General features: G+C 55.1%; 2 protein-coding genes across 2 annotated transcripts; both read left to right on the plus strand.

The window, feature by feature from the left end:
* Positions 1–9,561: 9,561 nt before the first annotated feature.
* Positions 9,562–10,621, plus strand: TEX19 (testis expressed 19; the record flags this gene model as incomplete). Its single annotated transcript, XM_082860423.1, is given in 2 exon segments — positions 9,562–10,092; positions 10,094–10,621. Coding segments are annotated over 2 exon segments (1,059 nt in total).
* A 6,387-nt stretch (positions 10,622–17,008) lies between these two features.
* Positions 17,009–18,151, plus strand: UTS2R (urotensin 2 receptor; the record flags this gene model as incomplete). The annotated part of the gene is made up of 1 exon (XM_082860436.1): positions 17,009–18,151. The coding sequence occupies exon 1, from the start codon at positions 17,057–17,059 to the stop codon at positions 18,149–18,151; it is 1,095 nt and encodes a 364-aa protein (XP_082716562.1). The 5' UTR covers positions 17,009–17,056.
* Between the last annotated feature and the right edge of the window lie 6,391 nt (positions 18,152–24,542).

Below are 24,542 nucleotides of genomic sequence, written 5' to 3' on the forward strand. Positions count from 1 at the left end.
ACCAAGGTCAGTGTGAAATTCAGCCCCCCCACAGAGGGGCACCGAGATTGGGGTCCCCAGCCCCATCCCGAGGGCCAACAAGGCACTAGAGAAAAGCCTCACAAATAACCTGGCCTGGGGACCAAAGTGCCACATGCCATCCCCTTGCCCATCATGCCCACCTGGGCTGGAAGGAGCGTCTGATCCCTAAAGCCACCTCCCAAGTCAGTCCTTCCTTCCCCTCCCATCCAGCCCTGCCTGGTCTCTCAGCTCAACGGGGGGTGTTGGGCAGGGGCTGTTCGAGCGGGGGGAGAAGGGTCCTACACACTGAGGGGCCTTGAGCATCAGCTGAGGGCTTAGTCTCGTCCCTACGAAATGAGATCCACCGGAGCTTTGATGAACATGGGTGTCCTGATAAAGCATTTACACTTTTGAAATGAAACTGGTTTGTTTGTATTGAAAGGAAACCAGTCACATGTCATAAGAAGATAAGCTAAAACAAACTGTGCTGTATCTCACTGGGACTCCTGTTTACTTCCCAGAGGTAACACTTGTGTACACTTCCTCATATAACTTTCTAGAAGTTTTCTGTGTCTGTACAAACACACATGCTTGTTGTCCAAGGTGTGCATCTTTCACGTTTTTAGACAATCCTGGGACCCGTCTTTGGAGGGCACTGGGCTCCCTCGTTGTCTTCCCTTCTCTTCTCTCAGAAGTGTCACACTAGAATCTCAGCCTCTGCTTAGAGGTGGAGTTTCATTTTCCCTCAGTTCTAGGAATTCGTAGAGTTCAGTTCTGATTTCCTATCTGACTAAAAAAAACAACATTCAGCAGCACGTTCTTCATATCCCAGAAATGTTGTGATGTTTATCTTTTTGTTGCCAATTTGTAACTTCGTTCTAACTTCAGTCCTCATTCTCTGGGCTCCCTCACTTTGACACCTTGCCATTTTGTGCCTCAGTTGACACACACACACACACACACACACACACACACGCACACACACACTCACGCACGTCAATTGTTATAAATGCCTCGGGGTCCTTGAGACATCCTTGTATCCTCTGTGGTCCCTCCCGTCAAGGTGATCGGTGGGGTAGTACAGGTCTTTTATATACTTGCCGAATTTTATCATCTTGAGCTGATTTGTCAATGATTGGGAGAGGTGGGTTGGAATCGCTCCAGTTCCCCTTAGAGGCACACACTTCTATAGGGACATTAAATTTTGAATACCATGATAAATATGAAGAAACAGCAAGAATCTTGGATTTCCATTTTCATATCATTTGCACCTAAGCGTGTGAGAGTCATTTTCATCTGTTTCCCTCTTACCATTAGAATTTTATAGAATCAAAGAGTTCAGCTGCTTCCATTCTCCTTCTGTCCTGACTGGTCTTTGTCTCACATCCAGTCACAACCCCATCGTCCTTTCTGCCTCCAGCTGCCACCAATTAGAGGTCTGACCACAAAGGATACCTTCCCCAACAGGCCTTTTGCCTTTTCCAGTCTCCAGGCAGCACAAGCTTCGGGGGCTTCCTGGGGGGATAACATATTACAGATTGCGCCTCCTTACGCAGGGCTTGCCACGTGTCACACTGCAGGGACATGCCCTGTGCGTGGCCACACTCTCCACGACATCGCCCCGGACTTCCACCATCTGAAATTAAGGTGTTTCTCTGCTGACGACATTGTTGTTGGCTCCTCCTCACTAAAATGGAGCCTGCAGAGCAAGAAATGGCACTTTTTTTTTTACCCCCTGAATTCCGCAACCCAGGACAGGCCCTCGGCAGGCATCTGTCCCATGGGTGGGCGGGTGGGCTGTCAGTCCCAGCAGCAGGAGTCCCAGTGGGCTCCAGAATCCAGCTGCACTATGTCACTGCAGCTGGACCTCCACGTAGGGGGAGACATGCCCAGCCCTCCATACCAAGTTGACCTGCCAGACTCAGATTTGGGGCTGAAAGTTCTGCGTTTTACCAGAATGAGGTAAATGATATCGTCAAACGATACTAACAGGCCATGTCTTATAGCAGGAACTTGGGCTGCAGGGTTTCCAGGGAAGGGCCGCCATGGACACAGTGGGGCCACTGCGGGAGTTGATGCTACGATCCCAGCTAGGAAGAGGGCACGTGCGGGAGGGGAATGCTCGTGGGAGACTCAACATCCCGGGCAGACGCGGGAAATCCGTTTAATTCTTCCTTCTCTCTTCTGCTGCTGCTTCTCACAGCAAATGTGCATTTCGAGTCTCTGTGGCACCAACCATCTGTAACTGGATGAATTCATTTTCTTCTCAAGGGTTGTAGGAATGCCCTTTAGAAACATGGATGGTTTGTGCAGAGATTTCATTTTGGGAACATCTGGGCAGCAGAACCCTCTTCATATCTGACACTGAAGGGAGATTTTTTTTTTATCATTGTTTAAGCTTGTTCTGTCAGGTATGGGGCATGAAAAAGGCCAGAACAAGAGGGAAAGGAGGTGTGTGCTCCGAGAGCCTGGCTTTTCTCAGCCCCTTGGGAAGATGCTTGTGACAAGTTGTCCCAGAACTCTGAGCAGAGGGTGGCCTTGAGCCTCCACTTCTGACTCATGTGAGCTTCTCGCTCGGCCCCGTACAAGAAGTCAGCTTCTGAGAGCCAGGGCACTTCCCATGTGTCCTGAGAGGAAAGATGTTTCCAGAGTTCCAGAGCTGGACAGGAACAACTGAGAGCACAGGATGGCTGAACAACATCCCCCCAAATGTCCACTAATCCTGGGACCTGTGAGTACGTCACCGCACACAGCAGAGGCTTTGTAGGTATGGTTAAGTTAGGGACCTTGACATGCGGTGGGGGTGGGGATGGCGTGGACGCCAGTGGGACCAATGGCATCACCAGCATCCTTACAAGGGGAGGGGGAGGGGGGCAGAGTCAGAGAGAGAAGGCATGAGGACAGAAGAAGGGGTCACAGATAACGCTGCGCTGCTGACCTGGAGACGGAAGAAGGGGCCGTGAGCCAAGAAGTATGGCTCCTCTAGAAGCTGGGACAGGGGAGGGAGGGCTTCTCCCCTGGAGCCTCTAGAAAGAACCAGCCCTGGACCCACTGAAGACATCAGACCTACAGACTCTAAGAGAAGAAATTGTGTGGCTTTAAGCCACTGAGTTGTGGTAGCCACCACAAACTCACAGGATGAACGTGCTTCTGCCTGGATCGTTCTGGGGGGCTCTGGAGTAGGGGACATTGAGATGTCCCATGTCCAATGCGCTCCCTGAGGTCAAGGCAGCCATGTCGAGGGTGGCGTCCAGAGCAGGGATGGGTGCCTCCCAGCAGAGTGTGACCAGAGCTAGGCTGGGCGGCTGGTCACCGCATGTGGGGACACGGGCAACATGTGATGATCACTTGCTGGGGGATGTTCACCCTGAATCTGGCTCTTCTCACGGCTGCTGCAGCTGCTGGAGCCTCCCCTGCCTGGAAGTAACCGTGGCAACGGCACGGCTGATGGATGTGTGTACAGCCGCTCAAGGTCTGAGTGCACGTGGAGGCTGTGGCACGGGGGAGCTACATACACTCACAAGGGTTGACATGAAAGAACCTGTGGGTGGTTCCAGGGGCTCCGGAGTCATCCCCCCAAGGGCTCTGGGCAGCAGAAGACCCTGGGAAGGAGGTCCAGCCCTGCCATGGTCTCACGGGACAGCACTCACCCCGCCATCCTATCCATTCACCGAGCGCCAGTCCCTGGCTGGAGTCTGGAGGTGTGAGGGTCCACAGTCCATGGCAGCCTAACAGGCAGGTGCTGGAGGGCGGCTGGGGGAGGTGAGCAGTGGGGAGAGCCGTGCTCAGGACTCCAGCCAGGAGGGGCTGGTCTAGACCCCAGCACCATACACAAAGCACTTCCAAGGGCTTTCAGTGGCTTCCAGAGGTGTGGTCATAGCACATATTTATTCTAGAAAATTAGGTGAATATGGAAATCTATGAAGAAAATTCAATAACTCACAATACCACCACCCAGAGGTAATCATGCTGATTTCGTGTTTCCATTCTTTATACGCTTGCAGACATGTGATACCCAACATGTGTGCACAGGGCACAGACGTGCCCAGACGCATGGCACTTACGTGTCCACACGGGCAGGAATCCACCTGCACGTATCACACCTGACATTTGCACACGTGGCCGCAGATTTTTTTCTTCTACAAAATCAAGGCAATACTATGTACACACATAGGGACTTCCCTGGCCGTCCAGTGGTTAAGACTTCGCCTTCCAATGCAGGGGGTGTGGGTTCGATCCCTGGTCGGGGAGCTAAGATCCCACATGCCCCTCGGCCAAAAAAACAAAACATAAAAACAGGAGCGATATTGTCACAAGTTCAATAAAGACCTTAAAAATGGCCCACATTTAAAAAATAATATGTATACAACTTACAACCTGCTCTTTTCTTTTCACTGGACAGATGCTGAGCACTTCACAGTAGATCTTCTTTGAAGCTTGTTGTCTGTGGCTGTGTGTGTTCCATGGTGTGGCCGTGTGTGTTCCATGGTGTGGCCGTATCCTGTGCATCCCTACCGGTGGACACTGATATTGTTTCCCAATTTCCACTCCTCACGTCGTTCCAAAATGGACCTCCAGTTTTGCAGTTTTAAACTTATTCCTGTAAACATCAGCATCTTTGCTGACCCCTCGCGGGAAGGGGCTGCAATCTTCCTGTCGTGCAGGATCATTCCCTTCCGTCTCTCTCATGATGTTCATTATTGTCTTCGTCCTTGGCCACTGCCTTTGGTTTCTGAAGAGACCTGCGGGGAGAATCCACGGGTCTGAGGCTCCCCAGGCTGTCCTAAGTTCTAGATCGTTCCTTCCGTGGACCCACCCGAGCATTCTGAAGGGTGCGTGGACGTTGGGAAGCCTGTGCCCATGTCTCCATGACACGGAGAACAAGTCGCTGTCCCTCCCAGCTCGGGAACCGCTCCAGAAGCCTTGCCGTCCCCCAGTGTGGGAAACCGCTCCCAGCACCTCGCTCATGTCGTCCTGGCACTGTGCCGGCCGATTGTTCGGGCCTGCCTTTGGACAATGGTGCGTCCTGCGAGGACAAGCGCTCAGCACAGGGCAGGGGCAGTTGGAGCCTGTGGAACAGATGTGTGGATGGATCAATGAAAAACCAATGACCAGAATTTTACAGATGTAAAAATAAAAACAAATAATCTAAAAAATGACATTTAAAAAACGAGTCCTCATAAAGAGAGATCTTAGTTAATCATGTCTGAATTCACTGAAGAAAAACTGATTGAAATATCGAGGATATTGTTTCTCTTGAGTAACCCTGACTCTGTCATCAGGAACGATAAGATTGTTGTAACAAAACATATTTAAATTTTTATTGAATTCACACGGATTAAGAGCAAGTTTAATCATTTCCATCTAAGAAGTGATTATTCTTTGAAGAAGTTATAATATTAAAGCACTGGGTTTAATATATGAACACATGATTAACCTTTTTACAATTTTGAAAAAAAAAAATCAAGGACCGGATGCACAGGAAGCGAGCCTGTCCTCAGATCCTCCGTGCTGATCTGCAGTGGCTCCGGAGGGGATCCCTAATGCCGGGCAGGGGAGGGAGTGGGAGGATGGGGGCTGCCCCCGCCAGGTGTCTAAGTGCCTTCACTCCCCTAGGTCACACACACACACACACACACACACACACACACACACAGCCAGGAGAGCCAAGGTGGGCAGCCCATTCCCACCCAGGCTCAGGGTCCACAAGCCAAGACTGTCACCTTGCATGCTGGAGTCCATGACAGCTCACGGCTGAGGGCAGGCCCCTCGATGGTGAGCCCCAGTGTCGGGTGGCAGGAGAAGGTTCGACAGGCCAGGGTTCAGATGCCCACTCTTGGCCTCCTTGCTGTGGGGGCATCGGCCCCCAGGCCTCAGCACTGCTCATCTGCTGGAGGGGACAGCTGGGGTCAGGTAAGGGGTTGGGGGCACAGGCTCTGCCCCAGAGATGTCCTGGGTGGAATCAAAGCCTGACAACCCTGGGCATTGAGAAGGGAATGGGGGAATATCTCTCCAAATGATCACGTTTTATGTTCTGAGTTTCCTCTCTGAATACAAATACAGAGACCTGAGTCAAAGTCAGTCCTCTGCTCTGGGTGCTCGGCCCAGAGGTGGTGATAAAGGCACGTATAGAGGACAGACTAATGCTGGGGAGGCAATGGCTTGCCGGGCTCAGCAGACAAGTGAGAAGTCACCAGGAGGGTCACTGCTATTTGTTAGTGTCCCAGCCCTGGGAGGGGCCAGAGAGGGGGCACCTCGTGTCCCTGCAGGTCACAGAATGTCCCTCCACCTCCAAGTCCACAGCTCTTCCAAACCACCCGAGGCAGCCACCTGTCCCTCACAGTCCCTGCCTGGCAGGCGAGGGCCAGGGGCCCCAGAGCTCCAGCCTCTAGCCAGTCACAGCACAGAGCTTTCCTTCTTTAAGACCATGGGAGAGGAAGTGTGCGTCTGCACATGTACATGTGTATGTGTGTACATGTATATAAAGATATAAATATTTGATAGTGTATGTATGTATAGAAAATAATGTGTAATATATAATATATGCAATAACGTACATATATATAAAATAATGTAATCAAGAGGGCGACATCCATCACCTTGTCACTTTTGTTGGTTAGAAGCAACTCACATTTTCCCCTCCAATCATGAGGAGGGCATGACTGCCTGGGGGTCATCTCAGGGTGTCTGCCACATGCTGTGCCATGGGATTTTTCGAACTCCTAAGACAATTTTAACATGCAGCAAAACTGGGGAACCCCTGATCCAAGGAACTTTACTGTCATCTAATTCCAGAGTCAGGTGGTCTTCTCCTGCAGACCCAGATGCTGACCAGGAGCCTAGATGCAAACTTGTTCACTTGGGAATACTCGTCAGATGTCCTTGGGGAGATGTGGCAGATGCAGTTGGATGCACTGGTTGGAAATTTGCAAGGAAGGACTGAATGATGTGATTAATTTAGCAAATTATTTAAAAAGCCATCTACAGGTGTTCCCCACTATACAAGTAGAACCTACCTATGAAATCTTTCATAAGCCGAAATGGCATAAAGCAATGAAACAATCACCTTTTTTGTAAAAGCAAAAATCCTCTTGGGATTTCTTTTGGCTAGCGAAAACAGGTATTAATGTAGGTCTTTCATAAAAAAGAAGTGGCGTAAAAAGAACTTTTGAAAAGCGAGGGATACCTGTACCTATTCTCTTGTATTACATTCTTTTTTTTTTTTTTTTTTACAAAAGCAACTTACATTTAAATTAAGAAGCAAAAGAAACAAAAAAATGTGAAAGAATTATATGAAGATATAAGAAACTAACATTGTGGTCTTGGAGAACTGAAGATGTTCTTTACAAAGACCAAAAAAATATTTTCTCAAAAAAGAGATTGATACATTTGACCATACCTACAGACTTTAAACAGAGTGAAAAGGTGAAACACAAAAGTGTAAAATGTGGTTAAAATGTATTTTCAAAAAAGTGAAAGAGGCTTAAAGGCTCATTTAAAGAGGCTTTATTTTAAAAGTGAGAAGAGGGCTTCCCTGGTGGCGCAGTGGTTGAGAGTCTGCCTGCCGATGCAGGGGACGCGGGTTCGTGCCCCGGTCCAGGAAGATCCCACATGCCGCGGAGCGGCTGGGCCCGTGAGCCATGGCCGCTGAGCCTGCGCGTCCGGAGCCTGTGCTCCGCAACGGGAGAGGCCAGAACAGAGAGAGGCCAGAACAGAGAGAGGCCGGCGTACCGCAAGAACAAACAAAACAAAAACAAAACAAAAGTGAGACGAGCCAAAGAGACAGAAGTGTGCTTAAAAGGTAAATAATTGGCAATCGATCAGTTTCTGAAATTCATAAAGAAACTTTAACCAAGAGGTACAAAGAAGGAATCTATTATAATCACAGAAGGCTAGGACCCTTGACCAAGCAGGTCACGCAGGGCACCCAGGGATAGAACAATGACCATAAGAGAGACGCTTGGCCACAGAATTTCAGAAACCGGCAGATTGAAAGACGGATGGAAACAGTCTTCTCAGCCTGCAGAGGAGCGAATATCACGGGCACAGTCACCCTGTGGACAGTGTTGGGGAAACTGCCCTGCCCTCCGTAGGGGCTGCACAGGCTCTCCGGGGCGGGGCGGGGCGGGGTTGAGGGGGGAGGGGAGGGGTTGAGGGGGGAGGGGAGGGGTTGAGGGGGGAGGGGAGGAGAGGAATGACTCAGCAGTTTCATTTCCTGGTGGGCTGAGGCTCATGGGAGATATGCAGATGAGCCCAGAGCACCATGGGAAATGGCCCTTTATATACCCAGTTGGCCTGTGTCCCCCTCTTTTCCCCCCAGGTGCCCACAAGCGGGAGGCGCCAGGCTACCAGAGAGCCCCTCAGACTGAGGAGAGGGTCTGGGGCCCGTGGGCTGCTGGAGTGTGGGGCTTGGCGGCTGAAGAGTTCACGTGGTCCAGCGTGGCCTCAAGCCAGACGGGCTAGCTCAGGTAGGGGTGGTTCTGTCAGGCTCTTTCAGGTTCTGTCAGGTTCTGTCAGATTCTGTTAGATTTGGTCAGGCTCTGACTGGTTCTCACAGATTCTCTCAGGTTCTGTGAGGATCCCTCAGGTTCTGTCAGGTTCTGACACGTTCCCTCAAGTTCCGTAAGGTTCTGACACGTTCCCTCAGGTTCCATCAGTTTCTGACAGGTTCAGTGAGGTTCCGTCAAGTTCTTGCAGGTACACTCAGGTTCTGTCAGATTCTCACAGGTTCCCTCAGGTTCAGTCAGGTTCTGACAGCTTTCCTTAGGTTCTGACAGATTCTCTCAGGTTCTGACAGGTTCCCTCAGTTTCTGGCAGTTTCTCTCAGGTTCTGTCATGTTCTGACAGGTTTCTTCAGGTTCCCAGGTTCAGTCAGGTTCCAACAGCTTCTCTCAAATTCAGTCAGGTTCTGTCAAATTCAGTCAGATTTGGTCAGGTTCGGTCAGATTCGTTCAGGTTCTGACAGGTTCCCTCAGGTTCTGACAGCTTGCATCAGGTTCCGACAGTTTCTCTCAGGTTCAGTCAGGTTCCCTCAGGTTGTGACAGGTTGCCTCAGTTTCCTTCAGTTCCATCAGGCAAGGCGGACTGGGTCTTGGGATCCCTGAGGTGGGAGAGTAGGGAGTCGGATGGGGGAGAGGCTGTGTGGCCCACTGGCCCCAGATCAGCTAAACTGAGCAGAGGCAGAGCGAAAGGGCCGGGTCTGACCCCAAAGGTCCTTGGACCCAGCTCGTCCCTGCGTGACCTGCTGCCACCTGCCTGCTGGGGGGCCCTAACCTCACTGCTTTCCTTTGCAGTTCCCAGAGGACAGAACACTTGCATCAGCTGAAGATAATTCCAGAAGTTTGTCCCTCCCAACCTCTGCAGGTCCCTGTTGGATTAGGACCCAGTTCCTCCTCCGCCCCCAAATCCCCACACAGGAAACACCTTTGTCGTCGTCCTGATCCTCCCCGTTCTCCTCCTCGTTCTCACGCCCCTCCTCCCCGCCCCCCAGCACTTCACTGTGCCCCCCACCTGTGGGCCAGACCCCCTAAGATCCCAGCAAGTCCTGTAGGCGGCGTGGCCATGTGCCCCCCGGTCAGCCTGCGGGGTGAGGCGGAGGGCCTGTCCTGCCTGTACACGTCCTGGATGTATGAGCTTCAACACGGCGGCCAGCTGAGGGTCTGCTTCGCTTGCTTCAAGGCTGCCTTTCTGGACCTTGGACAGGTGCTGGAGGTGGAAGACTGGGAAGATGAAGATTGGGGCCCTGAGCTGATGGAGCTCACTGAGGCAGGGTCTGAGCAGGGGTCATCCCCGGGGATGGGCCCAAGCTGGGGGCTGGGCCAAGGGCACCCTGCACAGGGTGGGTCTGTGGACTGGGGCTGGGGCACCCTGGCGTTAGGCCTCGTGGAGACAGACGAGGAGGACCTGGACCTGGACGAGCACTTTATGCCCACCGAGCTGGAGCCTCAGGATGCCACACCCCTGGGCCTGGGTGCTGAGGATGCTGACTGGACCCAAAGCCTTCCCTGGAGATTCGGGGGACTCCCTACCTGCTCACACTGGCCAAGCCCTTCTCCATGGCAGGCGTTTTTCAGCGTGGACCTGCCCCCGGCGGGAGCCCATGGTGTTGGAGCTGGGCACCACCCGGGCCACGGGCCCTGTTGAGGCCAAGGCCTCGTTACTGGACCTGCAGGTCATCTTTATGGTGGGCTGCTATGATGCCATCTACCTCCGGAAGATGAAGCCAGGATGGGCCCTGAGGACCCCAGCCCAGCGTTGGAAACTGCTGCTGGAGCCTGATGAGGTGAGAGTGGTGGGACTCCAAGATGCACCCCAGAAGCAGGACCTGCACCGGTGGAGGCTCAGCATTCTGGAATCCTCTCCTCCAGGGCAGAGTGAAGAGCTGGTCCCTGCGGACTCAGCCCTGCTTAAAAGGGGATTCACCATCCTCTCCCATTCACCCTGGACCAAGAGGGAGGCAGAGGAGGGGGACTCGGCCTCTAGGCCACAGTCCTCCACCCAAGGATGGGATCCCAGCACCAGTGGGCCCAGAGGGCCTGGGGAGAGCCTGGCTGTCATGGGAGCCTCAGCCCTGGGGGAGCTGCCATGTTTCCAGACCCTCAGCCCAGGGCCCCTGAACTGACGAACTGAGGCCCAAGTGGTCACCATTGTCCTGGCTTCCCCAGGACACCAGAAGCTGGGAGGGACTGATCCCTCCACAACAGCCAGGGTGGTTATTAGCAATTAGCAAAGGTTGGAGACTTGGGCCTGGGGAAGAAGAATGGTGAGTGGCCCAGAGACTGAGAAATGGGACCCACCGCAGCCTAAGGGGGGAAGCAACACAAATGCCAATGTTGGGGAGGGAAGTTTTTACCTGTCAGCTGTCATGGAGTTAGGGACATGACACTGACAAGGATGTGCTGGTGTGAACAACTGCTATAGAGTGTGGCGTGGAGAGCAGGGTGCAGTGCCATGCCCCAGCCCTGCCCTGGACTCGTGGAGAGACGTTATGGGTGAGATACTTCCAGGCACACTCAGGAGTCTGGGGTGACAGGATCACCAGACGGCCTCTGGGGCTCCACAGGACCCTGTCAGCAGCACTGGACACTCTAGTCTGTAGCAGGAGAAGACCTGGTTTCAAATGTTGGCCATTTAATGCGTTTGACAGTTTAGTTCCCGTTTGTTTGTTTGTTTAATTAAACAATGCAATAAAAGTTTTGTGTCAAGCCCGTGTGCTATCCTCAACTAGTCCCTGCGGATTGGCCTCAGTGTCTCGGTGGAGTCACTGTTACATGTTTAAATCCCCTGGGAGCAGGGAACAGAGTGGGGAGCAGCACAGGCCAGATGAGGGTTCTGGTCAGTTTTTCGGCTCATGGTGTTCACAGGTATTTATCACATTATAAAGAACAACACATACACACATGCCTAAAATAAGAAAGGGAATGCTTTGAACTATAATGAGAGTGTGTCACCAAATACAGATTTTAATGAATCTAAATCTGTGCCCTTGATATTAAAACAAAAACAACTCGAGGCAGAACCATGTGCAAAGATTGCTAATAATGTTCATGACACCAGGGGTAGGGGGCAGTATGCGTCAGCCTACCCATTCTCTGCAGACTCACTGGAGAAGGAAGCTCTGGAGGTCTTGTCACCAGGGTGCTGTGGGCCAGGAAAAAGCTCTTAATTGGCAGCTTCTCTTTCTTATAAACGACCAATCTGGAGGTTTCTACAATCCTCCGTTGCGGGTCTCAGCTGGCATAGCCTCCAGTGATTCAAGGATGGGCTGTATCCCTTTCAGTGAAAGATGCAGATCTAAGGGTCCACTCTGGGGGTGTGGGGGTGAGGGGGTGCTGCTGTGTTAGGTATTAACAGTAGCAATGAGATCCTTTCATCGAACTTTGGGGGCAGTCTTTTTCTCTCTTACCTTTCAGAAGTAAGTCTCCAGGTCTTAAATCATGAAGACTTCCGATGCTAATTAGATACAGAGAAGGCATTAATGCAGCAGCCATTCGAAACACTTCATTTCAACACGATCTCATAATTCTGTGGGCATTTATCGACTTGGAATCTGTATTTCAACGTGCACCTGGCTCTTCTTCCAAATAAACTCAGCACGGTCTTGCCTTCGTTCCCTCCTCTCTCTGTTTCTCCAGGTTAAACAGTCCGTTTATTCATCACTCCAACAAACCCTTGTTTTGGGCAGACTCTTTTTCTAAATGACCCATCTGCTTTGCAGTATTGTGGGATGCGGAGGTGAGGAGAAGGCAGCCCTGCAGCAGGATCCAAGCAAGAGCCCCAGCTCTTTGCCAAGAGGCTACAGCTGGTTCCTCAGCTCTTCTCCTCTGAAAATGGGGGGGGGGGGGGCGGCGACATCAACTCACAAGGTTATGGTGAAGACGAAATAAGATCCAATGTATCCTAAAAAATTTAAACATATAATTACCATACGACCCAGTGATTCTATTCCTAGCTATATACCCAAATAATTTAAAAACATACACACACATGCTCATAGCAGCATTATTCACAATAGCCAAAAGGTGGAAACAACCCAAAAGTCCATCAACTGACGAACGGGTAAACAAACTGTGATCTAGCCATACAAAGGGGTATTATTCAACCATAAAAAGGAGTGAAGTTCTGATGCTGCAAGGTGGATAAATCTTAAAAACAGTGTGATAAGTAAATGAAGCCTGTCACAAAAGACCATATATTGTATGATTTCATTTATATGAAATGTCCGGAATAGGCAAATCCATAGAGACAGTAGCAGATGAGTGGTTGACAGAGACTGAGGGAAAGGGGGAGGGGGAAATAATTGCTTAATGGATGTAGGGTCTCCTTCTGAGGTAATGAAAATGTTCTGGAACTAGACAGAGGCAATAACTTGCACAATTTTATGAATGCACTACATGCCACTGAATAGTTGACTTTATGTTGTGTGAATTTCACCTCAATTTAAAAAAATCAAATGTAAAAGTTGTAGCACATTGGCCCAGAGTAGGGATAACTGTCCGTTCTCTTTCCAGAGGGCCTGTGAAGAACAGCCCCCAGTGTCCTCCCAGCCCCCACCCCCTGGCAATGCCGTTCCAATAAGAATTAATTCACTCTTTCCATTAAAACAGCTGCAGTGGCTTCCCTGGTGGCACAGTGGTTAAGAATCCACCTGCCAGGGCTTCCCTGGTGGCGCAGTGGTTGAGAGTCCGCCTGCCAATGCAGGGGACACAGGTTCATGACCCAGTCTGGGAAGATCCCACATGCCGCGGAGCGGCTGGGCCCGTGAGCCATGGCCGCTCAGCCTGCGCATCTGGAGCCGTGATCCACAACGGGAGAGGCCACAACAGTGAGAGGCCCGCGTACTGCAAAAAAAAAAAAAAAAAAAAAAAAAGATTAAGGAAGAAATATGATCCATAAAAGGAACAGGAAATTGTGAATCAAAATAACAGCACTAGTCACCATCACCAAAAGGGGAAAACAACCCAAGAGTCCATCACAGATGAAGGGATAAATAAATGTGGTGTGTAAACGACGGAATAGTATTCAGCCTTGAAAAGGAAGGAAGCTCTGACACTTGCTACAACATGGAGGAACCTCTTAGACATCATAGTAAGTGAAAGAAGCCAGACACTAAACAACAAAAACTGTATGCTCCCACTCGCAGGAGGTGGGTTCCTAGAGTAGTCAAGTAAAAAATGGAGACAGAAGGAGAATAGTGGTTGTTAGGGCCTGGAGGGGTGGGATGCAGAGTTGTTTAATGGGGACAGTTTCTGTTTGGGTTGATAAAAGGTTTTGGAAGTAGTGACGAGTGCACATTATGAATGTCATTAATGCCACCGGGTCGCGGCCCCGCCTCGGTGTCTCAGAAACACCCACCCACCCACTGTGTCCCCGCCAGGTGCACGGGAGGGTCCAGGGCTTCACTGACAACCGCTCAGCGCCTCGGAAACTGAGGGGTGGGGTGCAGAGGGCGAAGGGAAGCAGAGACGCCCCGCACAAGGGCTGCAACCTGCCTGGACTCGGCTTCACCCCACGGCCGAGGAGTGACCTGCCTCCTTCCCTGCTGCGCCCCCCCCGCCCCCGCGCCGGCTGCCCTCCCCCCCCGCACCTCCCCAGCCGCCCCAGCGCATCCCCGCCCCCCCTCCCGCGGCCCCCCCGGGTTATTAATGCCCAGGCCGGGCGCAGGGCCGCGGCGCATTCCCAGCTGGCGGCCGGGCAGGTGGCGGCGGCGACAGGGGTCTGGGCGCGGAGAGAGGCTCTCCCGGCGGGACAGGCGGGCGGGCTCCCCTCCACCACGCGCCGCTGGGAGCCCGCACGCCCCTCCGCGCTCCCGTCCGGGACGGAACCCTCGGGAAGGTTCCCGGAGACGCGTGGCGGCAAGGAGGACGTCCCGAGCGCGACCCCGGGGTTCGGCGCACAAACCTGATGGCCCAGTGACTGAGGTGGGCATGGGCGCTGAGAGGGTGCGGGGCGGGGGCCGGGACCTGGTGCGCGGGGCGCCCTCCCCGCCGGCCCGCACTGTGCCAGGTAGGATCGCAGGGCCACTGCGCCCTCCTCGCGCCTCGGGCAGGGTGTGCAGCGCTTCGGGTGGCGAGCGATGAGGTGCGCGCCGCGGTCTCGGCGAGGGCTTCGCGTCCCTTCCGGGGGCGCCCTCGGCTCGGTTCGCTGCAGCCCCTGGGGGAGGGCTCCGGAACCCTGACCCCCGGGGGGCGGCGGCCGGGGAGGGAGCCTCCGGCCAGTAGGAAGGCCCCCAGCTGCCCTCGCCAGACTCGAGGCTGGGCCGGGTCCCGCGGAGAGGGGGTCTGGGGCGGCATCTCTGCACCCAGGTTCCCTTCTGCACGGAGGGCTCAGACCACGTCGGGTGGACGCCCCGAGTTTATCTGTGTTAGTGTGAACGCTGGACCTGTAGAGGGGAAAAACCTGGAGCCAGTGTTTTCCCTGGATGTGGGGAGATGGGGCGACAGAGGGGCCTCTCCTCTCAGTTCGAGTATTTCCAGTTTTAGGTCTTTTTTTCTTATGACGGCAATTTTCACACAGCAAGGGTCATAGGCGTGCAACTCCGTTAGTTTTTACACGTGTCTACACCTGTGTAACCACCACCACTTGAGGACACAGCACAAGTCCATCCCTCAGAGTGCTCTCCAGCGCCCCCTGCCAGTTGGCAGCCCGGCAACAGCTATCGTAGAGCTTCCGCCTGCTCCAGAGCTTCAGGTGAGTGGAATCACAGGGTACTTTGGGGTCTGGTTTTTGTTTTGTTTTGCTTTTCTCAACATAGCATATTTGAGTTTCATCAAGTTGTTGACTGTAGGGCAATTCCATCTTCTTCATCATCTCAGAGCATTTTTATGGAGGGGTCACACTTTCTTTATCCACACTACTATTCATGGACAGTTGGGTGGTTTCCAGCTCCTGCCTGCTGTGAACATTCTCACTCTTGCTTTTTGTGGACATTTGCACTCATTTCTCTTGGACACAAACCTAAGAGTGGAACTGCTGGATGAGAGGACATGCATGTGTCCAACTTTACTTTTTTTTTTGATGGTGCCAGATAGTTTTCCACAGGGGCTGCACCATTCTATGGCCCCTCCAGCAGTTCAGGAGTCTGGTTCCTCCACATCCTCCCAGCACTTGGGATCTGCCTTATTTGATTCCAGCCATCCTGGTGGGGGGGCAGAGGTTTTTACCCTAATCTCCTGGATGACTAATGATGTTGAGCATCCTTTCATGTGCTTCTTGGCCATTTGGACATCCTCTTTTGAGAATTTCCTATTCAAATCTTGTCTTTTTTTTTTTTTTCCCAAATGAGTCATTAGTCTTTATTGATTTGTAGTTCTTTCATATATTTTGATTACTAGTTCTTTGTCTGATATATGTCTTCTTTTTTTTTTTTTTTTTGCGGTACGCGGGCATCTCACTGTTGTGGCCTTTCCCGTTGTGGAGCACAGGCTCCGGACAGGCAGGCTCAGCGGCCATGGCTCACGGGCCCAGGCGCTCCGCGGCATGTGGGATCTTCCCGGACCGGGGCATGAACCTGTGTCCCCTGCATCGGCAGGCGGACTCTCAACCACTGTACCACCAGGGAAGCCCTGATATATGTCTTCTGATAATCTTTTCCTAGTCCATGGTTTACATTTTTTACTCTCTCACTGAAGTTCTTAATTGTAATGAAATCCACTTGATGGGTCTTTTATTGCAAGTATTTCTTGCTCTTTTTTTTTTTTCGAGAAATCTTTGCCTACCCAAGATCATGCAGATATTCTCCTTTCTTCCAGAACTTGATTAATTAATTGATTTACTCTGTTACATACAGGTGCACAGTCCATCTTGAATTATTTTCACGTGTGGTGGGAGGTAGGCATTAAGGCTCATTTTCCCCATGTAGATAAAGAGAGATTACAAGGGCTTTCCCCTCTTTACCAAACATATTTTCCTATTTGAACTTTAAAGTCAGCAGATACTACTTTTGCAATCCAAACAAAATTTTTTTTTTTAAACATACAGGAGAAATAAATTGGGAGAAAGGACGCAGGGGTCAGCATGGTCACCCTGCCCTTCACAGATGAGGAAGTGAGGAGGCCTAGGGAGGACTCCTGGTTCCATCCACTGCTGACCCCAGCCCTGCAGTCTGCCTGCTGCGCTCTGGTTTTCAGAAAAGTCCAGCCAGCCCAGAGGCCTTTGGACTTGCATTGAGGCCCAGGGTGGGGGTGCTGCTGGGGCACGCACGGGGAGCAGCTGGTCTAGGTGGTCCCCCTACATAGCTGGGGAAGCGAGTGTTAGAGTTTTGAATGAAGAGTCCCCAAGGGGGTGTTGCAGTTGGCGAACCCCATCCCTCTGCAGGCCTCCCTAGCCCAGTGGGAACTGTGTCCTCTCACGGCCTCCTGGGAGTGGGAGGGGGTGCCTGACCTGCATCTTTAATGGACATCCTCTCCCGCAGGACGAGCTTGTCATCCACAGATGCCCCTTCTCTGCCTAAAGGAGCAGCAGGCCCCAGCCCCAAGCCCAGTGTGAGGCAGCAGAGACGGTGCTGAGTCCAGAGCCGTTGAGCAGGTTCCCTGTGCTGGCTACGACAGGCAGCACCATGCCCGAGCCGCCTGGTGCCCCCAATGCCTCTCTCAACAGCTCGTGGGCCAGCCCAGCGGAGCCCAGCTCCCTGGAGGACCTGGTGGCCACGGGCACCATTGGGGTGGTGCTCTCGGCCATGGGCGTGGTTGGCGTGGTGGGCAACTTGTACACGCTGGCTGTCATGTGCCGCTTCCTGCACACCTCGGCCTCCATGTACGTCTACGTCATCAACCTGGCGCTGGCGGACTTGCTCTACCTGCTCAGCATCCCCTTCATCGTGGCCACCTACGTCACCAAGGCGTGGCACTTCGGCGACGTGGGCTGCCGTGTCCTCTTCAGCCTGGACTTCCTGACCATGCACGCCAGCATCTTCACCCTGACCCTCATGAGCAGTGAGCGCTACACTGCCGTGGTGAGGCCACTGGACATGGTGCAGCGTTCCAAGGGCTACCGCAAGGTCCTGGCGCTGGGCACGTGGCTGCTGGCGCTGTTGCTGGCACTGCCCATGATGCTGGCCATCCGGCTGGTCCGCAGGGGCCACAAGAGCCTCTGCCTGCCGGCCTGGGGCCAGCGCGCCCACCGCACCTACCTGACACTGCTCTTCGGGACCAGCATCGTGGGGCCCGGCGTGGTCATCGGGCTGCTCTACGTCCGCCTGGCCCGGGCCTACTGGCAGTCGCAGCGGGCTTCCTTCACGCAGACGCGGCGGCTACCCAACCCCAGGGTGCTCTACCTCATCCTGGGAATCGTGCTGCTCTTCTGGGCCTGCTTCCTGCCCTTCTGGCTGTGGCAGCTCCTCACCCAGTACCGCGGGACCCCGCCGCTCACGCCCCGCTCCGCCCGCATCGTCAACTACCTGACCACCTGCCTCACCTACAGCAACAGCTGCGTAAACCCCTTCCTCTACACGCTGCTCACTAAGAACTACCGCGACTACCGCCAGCGCTCGCTCCAAGGCAGGGGCGCCCACCGGCCCGGGGGTACCCACAGCTTCCCGCAGGCCCGCACCGGCTGCCAGCGCAGCTCAGGCCACTCACTGTCCTCCAGCAGCCAGCAGGCCAGCGAGACCATCGCGCTGTCCCAGGCCGCCCCTCGGGGGCTCTGCACCTGAGCGTCCCCAGCCTCCACGTGGGCGCTGGAGTGGGGGTGGGGAGTGGCCCCCAGAGCCCAGGTCACTCCTGGACTCCCCCACTGCCTGTCTCCCTTCCTCAGTCCTCTTCCAGAAAGTTCCCTGCTCTCCCTCCCCCATCACTCACTTCAGCTCCATCATCCCAGCCACCTTCCCGTAATGCCCCCCTGCCCCGTCCATCTGTGAGGGTCTGTAGGAGGCTCAGGCCCAGGACCAGCTTCTGAAGACGGTGGTGAGTGGAGTCTTCACTGCCCCCCGCAGACGTGAGCGCCTACATGATGCGTGGTGGGGCACACACTGGCAGGCGACAGCGTGTAGGCACACAGGCTGCCTGCATGGGACCCTCCTCCTGGCTGGTGCATGGCCCTCTCCCCATCCCTCCCGGCTCCCATGTGGCTCCATCCCTCACAGCTTTAGCACCTGGAACAATAAACTCTGAGCTCTTCGAGCCTTGTCCTGCCGCAGCAGTGTGGGTGGGATGTCAACGGAGGCAGGACCCCTAGGACGTCCCCCCGCACTTGGATGAGCCTGTCCACCTGGCTGGGGAGGAGACACGTCCAGCCATTCAGCCTTCCTGACACGGCGGGCGGGCGCCATCAGGCCTGAGCCGGGCCCTGGATGTGGGGCCTGAGACCCTGGGGCGGGGCAGGGAGCCACCAGCCTCAAGCTGCTCAGGGAGGAGGGGCAGCTGGGGCATCACTCCAGGGCAGGAACTCGGCACCTAAACTGAAACCATGAGCCAGAATTCCTCTCCCTTCAGCAGCTCACCTGCCTCTCCCTCCGCAGACCTGGGGTGGGGGTGGGGGGGTCAGGTGGGGGGTGGATCATACAACACACGTAGGGGTTTATCTCATGCCTCTTGTGTGCAGCATCCGAGCTGGGCCTCCTGTGGACGTCAAGGCCACTGGACCCTGCCTGCAAAGAGCCCGCCCACAGGGAGAGATGTTGGACCTCTCCCCACCCCTACCCAACCGTCCAGCGGCCTGTACACTCCACATCGCGGCCCCAGCTCACACCCCACAGCTGGGCCTCGCCTTGGCTACACATCAGACTCACCACCGGCCAGGCCCTCCTGGACCCCTTTCAAGACCCTGACAGGATCCTAACGTGTGGGCAGGTGTAGATCTCCACCTCCCTCCCCACTGGCCCCTAAGTATGGGGTCCAAGGCCACCAGTGCAACTTGGGACCCCAAATGTTTTTGGAAGTAAACAGCCCAAAGTTTGTACCTTGACCAAGACCCTGGGTCTCTGCTTCCCAAATCCTGATTCCAGGATGTGTTGAGAAGCCCCCAAACTTAGAAAACTGAGACCCCCAGAAATGGCCCTGCGGCCCCCATTCATCTGTATGTGTGAAGGTGCTCTGTGTGCTGTTTCTCGGAGTGATGCTGAAAAAGTTACATTTTTGGCTCCAAACTTAAGACCTGAGTACCCTGGTTAATGCTCCCAGGTGGGCTGGGCGAGCCTCCACCACCAGGCCTGGGACAGCGGCAGGGGCTGTCCTCCCATCTTCCGCTTGGAAGTGCCCAGCCTCTGGGGAGCCTCATGATGACACCCTGAGTGTTTCAGAGTGTTTAAAAATTTAGGCAGGCTCTCACGCCTGTGTACCCACACACACAGCCACAAGGAGACTCCTGCTGGCCTACTGTGGCTTGGCCGACCTCCCTGGGTCCACCACCCACAGCCTCTCCCTCTCCCCTCACCCCGGGCCCCCGGGACCAACCAGTCAGGGACGGGTGATTTATGGAGGCCTAGTCTGGCTCAAGACCCACAGTTATCAGCCCATCAGGAATGGTGCCCAGCCCTCGGCAAGCTGGACAGCAGAGGGTCCTGGGGTGAGGGGCCAACCGGGGCATGTCTAGAACCGGCTCTAGCAGGTGAGGGCTCCTGTTCAAATGCTACAGCTTTACTGGGGACAGTCTCACACCATCAAACTCACCCGCTTAAAGTGCAAGTAATGATTTTCAGTGAAAAGACAGAGTTGTGCAACCATCCTCACAATCCAGTCTCAAGACATCTGTCAGGCAGGGAGCTCCAGAGAAACTGATCAGTGAGAACAGACATAAATAATGGGAGGTTCTATGAAGGAACTGGTTCAGCGATTAAGGGGCTGGCACGTCTGAGGTCCATCGATGGGGTGGTGGGCTGGAAACTCAGGCAGGAGAAGATGCTGCAGCCTTGGGGTAGAATTCTTTCTTTCCCGGAAACCTCCAGTTTTGCTGGAAGGCCTCCCACCGCGTGGAGGAGCCTCACCCACCACATTCCGGGAACAGACGCCCGGCTGCACAGCTTGGGCAGAGCTGAATATGCCCCGTTGGATGAACACGTGTCGGTTTTGGGCATCTGAGCTGCTGCCACATTTTCTCCAAATGAACAGGGCCGCCGTGGACGCCCGTGTGCGCGTCTGTGTGGAGGCGCTGCTCTGGAACCTCTGGACTGTTCCCGGAGGGCTGTGCATCTGCCACTCCTTCCAGCTGCCCTGCGTGAGGGCTCCTGTCCTCATGTCCTCCTGGCCTCTCCGTCCTGCCCACGCTGCCCTCCCTCGGGGCAGGCACTGTTTTACGACGAAAGAGCAGCTGTTCTGGGTAAACTCGGATTAAGAATGGGCAGCTCCGATGGTGACCGTCTCTCAGAGTCACGCGCCTGTGGGGCCAGGGCCATAGGCCTTGCTCAGATGGGCAGGGGCGGGGAGGGCAGTGCTGCCCGCAGGATGTGGGGGGCAGGGGCACCCCTCTTCCCATCCTCATCACCTTGGCCTCCAATGGGAGTGAGTGCAGGTTTCCTCACCTCCAGTTCTGTCCCAGCCACCTGGAGCTTCCCCACCTGGCAACACGTACTGAGGGAGGGGCAGCCGGCAGGGCCCCTTGAGAGAAAGGGACATCCTCACGGCCATGTTCACTCTGGATCGTCTTGCTTCTATAGGTCATCAGAACCCTTTCGGCCAGCTTCCCCTGTCCCCAGAAAGGCACTGACCAGGTCACCACCACCCCCTGTGACCTGGGGAAGGCACCGACCAGGTCTCCCGTCCCCTGTCTCCAGGAAGGCACTGACCAGGCGTGTCCACAGGTCTGGCTGCTCTCACATCCTGCTGGGAGGCTGGGGCTGCTCCGCATGCTGACTCTTTTCCAACAGTTCAAAGGCAGGGAGGAGGGCTCAGAACCCGGGGTTCACTCTGCAGATTCCCTCATGGTATCCGACGCTTAAGGCCACAGGGCTTTGCTGGAGATCTGGCAGTGTGGATGCCGTGGGGGGCAGGTCATCGGGAACAGAGCCAGGGAAGCCCCGGGTGGATGTTCACCCCCGGGCGCTGGGGCCCTTTGACCTTAACTCCCACACTCCCCAACCACAGTTGGAGCCTGAGATGCTCTTGGGCCTGTGGTGAGGGGCCTGGTCCTGCAGGGCCCCCCCGGGGTGGGCACAGGTGCTGTCGGCACCAGCGTGGGCTGCTCCGCTGCCTGCATCCCGTCCCTTCCCTGCCTGCCCCAGAATCTCAGGCCCCTACAGGTGCCAGCGTGGGCGTGGGCCTCTGCCTGGGCATCCTTCTCCCATTGTCAGGGCCCCCAGTCCCCCAACAGCCTGCACTGGACGCCCTGGATGATAGCATCTGCTCCTCCTGAGCAGGGGACCACCAGAGCTGTGCACAGAGCTACTTTACACATAACCAGGAAGGGAGGGGGACACAGGCCACCACTTGAGAAAATCGTGGCAGTGTCCCTGTCCACTCTGCAAGCATCAGCTCCAGACCGAGCTCCTGAAACCTGGAGGCCTCACCTGGGGCTACCGCCTTCCTGGCCTGAGGAGCCAGTCGGGGGAGTGGAGAAGGGAGGAGGAAGGAGAAAAGGGGAGGGATGGGGGCGAGAAAGGAGGGGGAGGGGTGGGAAATGACGGGAGGACCAGGAAGAGCAGCTGGCGCTCCTGCTACAGCCCTGGATGCCAGGAGCTGAGTGCGCCTTCTGTCTGAGTCCAGCCCTGGCCTCCAAGGCAGTGGTGGCCATAGTGGGGACGGGAGGGCTGTCGGCTGTCTGACGGATGAGCACTCGGGCTGAGGGTCACTTAGGGTGATGGACGAGGTCTCGACATTTCAGTGCCATCCACCCAACGCCCAGACTTGCAGGGGAAGAGGCAAAATGCCAAGGCCAGGCTCAGCCCACGGTGCCCCTTATGGCTTTCTTTTGAGGCACTGTTGCCCTCACTTCAGTCCCAACCACTGCCCCAGGGCCACCCCCACACTGCACTGGGGGAACCAATTTCTTTTCATAGACGGCTACTGGGATCCCTTTGTGAGACACTGTGCTCAGATGGAAGGTTTTTGTGAATTTGGACTTGGTTCCGGGGTGGGGGGTCTCCCTTGAAGCTGGGTTAGTGGAGTGCGGGCTGGGCAGGGAGGCCTTTGCTGGGGGTGGTGCATGGAGCTCCTCTGGAAGACCCTGGGCAAAGAGCCATGGGGACTGGGTGCCCAGCTGCATCGGGAGGGAGCCGTGTGCCAGGCCTGGGGCATGTCCCCGGCCCCAACCCCACCCCCTGCACCCTCTTCCCTGAGTTTCTCCAGCCCACTCCCTTCGGTTCCTATAGCAAAAACAAGGAGTGGGGACAGGGGTCATGCAGGCTGTGGGGCCTGTGACCAGGCGGCCAGCACCCAGTGGGGAATGAATGAATGAATGGACAAACTGTCCCTCCACCAGGGACCCGCTGACCCCTCTTATTCTGTCTACCGTCTTCCTGGAGGTGGTGGAGGGGGTTGGTGGAAGGTGGGGAAGGAGCCAGAGGCGGGTGAGTTCACAGCCGAGTTCACAGCCAAGCTCACAGAAGGCGCAGGGATCCAGGAGCCTAGTGCGGAGGATCGGATGATGGATGATGGACTTACCAGGTGCAGCGCATTCCTGCTTCGCAGGCCACTCAGTTTCCAAGAGGCTCAGGCTTGGCCGGGATTTGGCTGCTGACCTGTGGGTTTTTACAGGCCCAGGAGAGTGGCCTGGCCCAGTCCAGAGACCTGTGCCTTGCGCCCCTCCCTGCCACCTTCTGTGGGTCCCCAGGGGTGGAGGCAGGGAGAGCCCAGTTCCACAAGGAGATGCACCAGCGCACAGAGTGCGTGTCACCAGGCTGCATGCCCAGGGGTGCTGCACTTTGTGTAAATTACTCATCAACAAAGATACACACACAGTCCAAAGTTTCCTCTACTAGTTTTTCCAGGAAGTCATTCTTTGGGAATTGAGTTGCACCTACAACCAGTAGACACATCACTTTTACCTGCCTAGGGAGCTCTCTGCTCTTGTAGACTGTCCTCACCAAATGGAGCTCTGGGGGGCAGTGCCTGGGGCCATGGGTGACACAGTGACAGTGGCCCTGCCTGGTAGGGTGGCCTAGTTCAGGGGTGCAGAGACCTGAACTCTTACCTGGTTCCACACCTGAACACGCCCAGCGGACTGGTCTTCCTGATCCAGGTCACCTGGAGGGCCAGCCTTCTTGCTCTGCAGAAAGCCCTCAGCTCATCGGCACCTTCACTCACACACCCAGCATGCAAGAGAAAGGAGGGGGCTCAGTCAGCAGAAGGTGGGAGCCCCCCATCCCAGGCAGGGGGTGGGGATGACCAGAATCTAGCCTGGGTCCCATACATCTGCAAACCACCAAACCGGGAATCTGAGAGCCACAGGGCCCACTTGCAAGAGCAGGGTTTTTTCCATTGGAATTCCAGACAGATGACGCTCTGAGCAGGAAGCCCGAGAGGCTGCCAATGGCCAGCAGCCAGGCACTCCAGACTCCTGCCTTTTCCAGGCCGGCCGAGGGCCCAGCCCCACACAGGGGGTGGGGGCCAGTTCTCCTGGGACCCTGTGAGGGCCCAGAGGAGAGCCCCATCCCCTGAGCTGCCCAGAGCGGGCCCCCAGGCTGGATGGCTCTGTCCTGCCACCTTTCCCCTCCTGGAGTTGCGGAGACCAAGGCCTGCAGGCCTGAGTGGTGAGCAGGGTCAGAGCCAGGAGGCAGCTGGGGCGGTAGGCGGCCTGGGGACTCCGGTCCAGTGTTCCAGCCCCTCTCTGCCCTTCTTCCATGTGCAAATTCCCTGGCCCTCAGGTGGCCCCCTTGGCGAGCTCACCACTGGGTCATCTTTTATACAAAATTCTCTTATTCCTGTTTCACAGCTGAGGAACCAGGCCACATGGGACCCGGGACCCGCAGGAGCTGGGAGCATCCACCTGCCTTTGCCCTTTGTGGCTCGAGGTATCCCGCAGCGTGATTGAAAGCCCAGAGCCTGGTCTCACCCCAAAACTATGTGTCAGTGTGAAATACCGAGGCTGCCCGGGTTCAGAGTTGGCTGCCCTGCACCAAGATTACTCCCCAGGGCTGGGGCGAGTCAGGGCTGGGACTGGGGTCTGATGGGGCG

The sequence above is a fragment of the Leucopleurus acutus genome (assembly GCF_964270905.1).
Source record: "Leucopleurus acutus genome assembly, chromosome: 19".
In the NCBI taxonomy this organism is placed as follows: domain Eukaryota; kingdom Metazoa; phylum Chordata; class Mammalia; order Artiodactyla; family Delphinidae; genus Leucopleurus; species Leucopleurus acutus.